Consider the following 5,711-nt stretch of genomic DNA (forward strand, 5'->3'; position numbering starts at 1 on the left):
ACAATACAATAGTTTTGTGCACCACCAAGTATTTCTAATTGCCTTGCTCAAAGGACTTTAGAGGACACTAACAACTTTGGTCACATAACTTCTCCAGTGTGTGTGCGTATGTGTGTGTGTGTGTGTGTGTATGTGTTTGTGTGCATGTGTGTGTTTGTGTGCGTGTGTGTGCGTGTGTGTGTGTGTGTGTGCATGTGCATGGCTGTGTGGTGCGCCCGCAAGTTGGACTCTCTCATGGTCTTTGACCGCCTTTTCAATGTCAATTTCCAAAAGTTCCATGAAAACAATTTCATAAGAGCTTTTCCACATAAAATAAGTTTGGTTGCTCTTTAATTGAAAAGCCTGGATGTATAGAAGTTCACACACACACACACACACACACACACACACACACACACACACACACACACACACACACACACACACACACACACACACACACACACACACACCACACACACACACAGACACACACACACACACACACAGTCCCCCACACATACCCACACCCACACACTAGCAGCAGTTTCAAGCTGCAGGCCTCCTCCTTTGACCGGGGAAGGCTGCTTCCAGCGTGGCGATGGGGCTTTGTAATTACACTGGGTGGTTCAAAGGCAGCTTGGGGAGTTCAGACATAAATAAAGCTAATGATAGAAAAAGGGGGGTCCCTCTCATTGATAAACCCAACGGTGGGTGGACGCAATGTTTGTTCAATAAACGCAAGGGCGCAGGTCTTAGTGGTTTGCTGCCAAGACTACTGATGCCTGTGGCTCTGACTTAATGTGAGTGAAATCCGCACAGAAAACATTTCCTGAAAGAAGCCATCCATGCAAATGTGTATCACAATTCCATCCTCGTTTCTGCTTATCTACTAGGGTGGTAACAGGGCCAATAAAACAGTCCAGCTGTCCCTTTCCGCCTGGTAGCTAGCTCCCAACATTGGACTCAGTTTACGCTTACACAACGCCGCCTGCGATTAACCAAGCAATGAAAAGCTTACAAAAGTAATCTAACCGAAAGCAATGATATACCAAGTGAACCCGTCCATCCACATGGGCGATCGAACATTCACACTTCTTCAAATAAGACACCAATGGGGATGTGAGGACCGACCACCGCAGGTAAATCTGGATTCCGATCGATTGACACGCTCCTCCAAGCTCTAACCAGACACATCCGTACGGCGTGGTTGCAGACAGAGCGTCACCTTGAGACGTCCGACGCACACAGGTGGGCAGGGAGGGGAAATGAAAGTGAGGTCCTCTGGGAATAGCCAGCCTGGGTTTTCAGACGTCATAGCATGTGTGGTGGAAACCAAATTGTCTGAATCTTGGAGATATTTATTATTAAAGTGGGTCCAACAAGGATCCGATTGTACCACACAAACTCAAATTGGGAGTGAAATTGTAAATCAGCACAGATTGAATTCAGTTATTTTTCCATCCGATTGTTCATCAAGAATCTCATTAGTCTGCACTTGCTTGTGAATGACCTCACTGGTTCCATGGCGCCATTAGTGCCATTTGGAGCAGAAACACACTGAGAAAAGTTTTTTCATCTAAAGATTTAGTAAACTTCTGCATTGCAACACTCAGCAACTGGAACTTGGCCCTAACCCCAGATGTTTGCTAGAGAGACTCCTGACCAGAGGATTAAGCTGTCTAGACGTTGCAGTTTTCACACATTTCTTGATTCATGTTAAATAAAGCAGAGGTCTACGAACACCTCTGCAAAAGTATCAAGTGACAGGTGAAAGTGGTTTTGGTAGGATCCGGTAGTAGACCTGAATTAGTTATAGGTATGTGATAAATAAGACATTAATGTTTCATAACACCCATTCTCAAACAAGAAACAGAGGGGGCGATTAAGAACATGACTGATGGGTTGGTTTCATTCTGCATGGTCACCTGTAGTCTTGCATGAAAATACATGGAAGTGTGTTGTAGAAAAGACATAGTGGATAAAATGTTGAATTGGAAAGTGTGCATGGATGTAATCTGAAGGATAAACAAATGTTGTGTCTACAGGAAGTTTATAGGCAATTGGTTTAAAAAATTATAATATAAAAAGTGGAAACTTATATACAGTATATATATATATACATACATACACACAACACACACACCACACACACACACCACACACACACACACACACACACACACACACACACACACACACACACACACACCACACACATATATATATACACACACAAAACAATATCGCTCATTCATAAATCCCTTGAATATTTCAAAATGTCAACTTCACAAGCAACAAGCTGTCACTGAAATTTAAAAGTATGAATTAAAAGCACATTTTACGCATATAACAGAATAACCAGTGGAGTCAAGATACAGTCCATAACATGCTATAATAACGTAGGTAGGTTCCGTACCCCAGTTATGACTTTCCATTTGAGAGAACTTTTCCATTTGTGTCCATTGTGTCCTGAGTTACTTTCCATAGTTGGCGCCCCGAATAAACTGGCGGCTTGCTCTGCCGATCCGTCCAATTCTTTGACTTCTTTGGTGTTCATGACGGTCAACTCTAAACACCGTGGATGTACAGTAGGCTATGTATTCACCTGGGAGCCTAGTCAATATTGACTAGCTGGATCCCACCGATATCCCTGACACTGAGTCGCCTCCTGTAAGTAAAGAACTTTATTTTGAAGTAGGACCGCCTTATTCTTGACGCGGGCCTATCCAAATGTGCATTTAGGAAGTAGCGTGCGTAAATTGATAAGGGAGTCGTTAACCGAGTTCCGACTCCGAGCCGGATCCCAGACGTTCCACGTTTATCTATATCTGTCTAAACCTTTCGACGTTATCTTTATTACTCTATGTGTGAAGTCATTATGGACCTACTTACGATAGGGCTACGATGACAAAACATGTTATCATATGTTACGAAGATAGGAAGTTAGTCGAATGTAAATAAGCAATAGATGCTCAGAGAAGTATTTTTCAAGTTTTCTTTTAAACTGGCATGAGTCGCTGCTGCCACCAACTGGTCACTACTTGTAATATGTTTTGCTGTTCAGCCTACTGGATTGACTGGACAATTTATGTCATGCATTTTAATAACTATGAACTCTCTACTATTTAACCTAATTTACATATTTAACCTTGTGTAGCATTTTAGAGGTAGAAAAAAGCCCACTACGTTAAATACAATACATTGTTATTGTAATAACACACACTTCAGCCATATGATAGTGAGTTTTCCTTACACGGTTAGGGCGACATGAATCCAATTTCAGAAAGAATAAATGTACAATACTTGTATTATACATACAATATTTCCTCACTTATCGCTGCCCCATACACAGTTACACATGTAGTGCAACTGGTGAGGTCCAGTTCTCCCCTGGAGCCACTCAGAGCCCATGGTGTGACACCGGAGATCACATGCATGTTGTATCTGCACTCATCCTAACCTCTGACCCCTGGCTGTTCTCACTGCTCAAGCTCATTTATGTACCCCACTGTGTGTGTGTTTGAGTGTGTTCGAGTGTATGTGTAAGTGTATGTGTGTGTGTTTGTGTGTGTGTGTTAAAGTTCAAGTCCAAGTCTTCTATTGTCAATGCGCAGAATTCACATTGACAATTGAGTCTGACTGGGCACTACTGGGCACTACAAGTTTTATGTCATCTGTATACAGTGTACTGGGAAGTATATAAAATGGTAAAAATATAGCTGAGAAAATAAACAAAATCCTATTATATCCAAAATGCAATAATGTTCAGACCCAGTTATATGCAAAAGTCATAGTTCTGTGCAATCATGAGGTAGATTACCAAATGATGTAGGTTGATAAGGTTATAAAGTGCCTTGTGAAGGTAAGAACCCACAGCTGGTTGAGAAGCCTGAAGGCCCTAGGAAAGAAACTGTCCTTCAGTATCGCCTGCCAGACGGCAGCACAGAGAAATGGGAAAAGGCTGTGTGTGTGTGGTGTGTGTGTGTGTGTGTGTGTGTGTGTGTGTGTGTGGGTGTGTGTGTGTGTGTGTGTGTGTGTGTGTGTGTGTGGTGTGTGCGGGTGTGGGGTGGGGTGGTGTGTGTGTGCCGGTGCGTGTCTCTGTACATGTGATGCATATTTGATACCCAAGTGTGTTCGTAGTGAGAGAGTCCATGTGTGTGCGTGCGTGTGTGTGTTTGTGTGTGTGTGCATGCGTCCCATATTTGGTATGCAAGTGTATTTGCGGTGCGTGGTGTGTGTGTGTGTGTGTGTGGTGTGTGTGTGTGTGGTGTGGTGTGTGTGGTGTGTGTGTGTGTGTGTGTGCCGCACGGATCTCATGCTCAGTGAAGCAGTTCTCTCTGAACAGAGTGTCTCAGCGCAGCAGAGACCCTACAGCTGTCCCCCGTCCCCCCCCCTCCCCGTCCCCCGCCTCCCAACCAACACCACCACCACCACCCAGCTGGCTGGGGAAGATGACCCCTCATTCTGACATAACAGAACAACATGCACAGCGCACTGTGTCACCCCGGCACCACAGACATGCTCTGAGGAGAACCCTGCTGCTGACTCTGCTGTATTACTCATTTTATATTTATATCATTGACGTGATTTATATTTGGATATTTCTTACCCATTCAAACATATTATTCAATTATACATAATGTCTATAAACTAATGTGTATATATTATAAATACAATTGTTTCAACGCAACTTGTTTTATCTTTCAATATGCTTTGCACAGGCTCCAGCCGGCTGTGACTGAACTTCAGAGAGGACGACTCCTTGTCACTCATTAACACTTTCTGTACAAACGCTGTAGACGATGATAATTGCTGTTGACATTTGACCTCCGTCGCCAACTAGCATACGGTGGGAGCTGTCTGTTGGCAGGAGTCCTCATGAAAGATGCACAAACGTTGAAGGCAGAATCCACCAGGGTCTACTGTCAACCTTGACCCTTTGAAGCAGAAGAAGATGTGACGGTAACCCGTGGCAACACAATAACCTTTCCCTGGCCTTTGGGGCGCTGATGCCAATGGGTTTCGACCTCATATTGGCACTGTGACCATCACTGTGCTTCCCCTTAGGGCTCTTTGGTGACTCTGCCAGCTGAAATGTATCTATCTGTATGTTGCCTCTCACTCCGGGGTTATGAGAACCTGCAGGGGGTAGTTTATGGTCACATGTTTGCATCCAATCAGTCGAATCAAAGTGTCTCTAGGAACGCCGGCAGGATGTTTGATGTGGAGGGGGTGGGGGCGAATGATGTGGTTAATAATGAATCGCATGGGGAGGTAGATTATGTGCTTAAAGAATTTATCAGCTGAAAGACACATCTCCCCTGAACAAAAGTTCACTGGCATCATTTCTTCTTGACATTGTGGCCTGTTGAGAATAACCTGTTGATCGATCAGCGTGTATAGTGCTAACATTATTCTGTAAAATATATACTTTATATGTTTATTTAGTAGTCTTGAGCATTTTGAGTTTGGGCATTGGGACATCAAATCAAGTGCAAAGGCAGATTGTAATATTCCAAGGTCTCTGTGTGATTGGTTACAGGCTCTGTGCGGCCCGTCTATATGACCTGTAACGCTGCACTGAACCTATTGGCATCATCTAATTTGTATAAGATCGGTCATTTGCTGCTGAAACAACATGGCTAAGAGCTACTGCTGGTTGTGGTGGGGGGGGGGGGGGGGTGGGGGTAGGGGAGGTCTTTGAAGCCACGTGCTTGGGTCTGAGGGGT

General features: G+C 44.0%; 1 protein-coding gene across 1 annotated transcript in view; it reads right to left on the minus strand.

Moving 5' to 3' along the window:
- The window catches only part of enpp1 (ectonucleotide pyrophosphatase/phosphodiesterase 1), a 27,561-nt gene extending 24,857 nt beyond the window's left edge, over positions 1 to 2,704 (minus strand). Inside the window, 1 exon segment of the mRNA XM_030344820.1 lies at positions 2,399 to 2,704. Within this exon segment, the coding sequence (XP_030200680.1) occupies positions 2,399 to 2,539 (141 nt within the window). The 5' untranslated portion in view covers positions 2,540 to 2,704.
- Positions 2,705 to 5,711: the final 3,007 nt, after the last annotated feature.

The sequence above is a fragment of the Gadus morhua genome, chromosome 21 (genome assembly GCF_902167405.1).
Source record: "Gadus morhua chromosome 21, gadMor3.0, whole genome shotgun sequence".
Classification (NCBI taxonomy): domain Eukaryota; kingdom Metazoa; phylum Chordata; class Actinopteri; order Gadiformes; family Gadidae; genus Gadus; species Gadus morhua.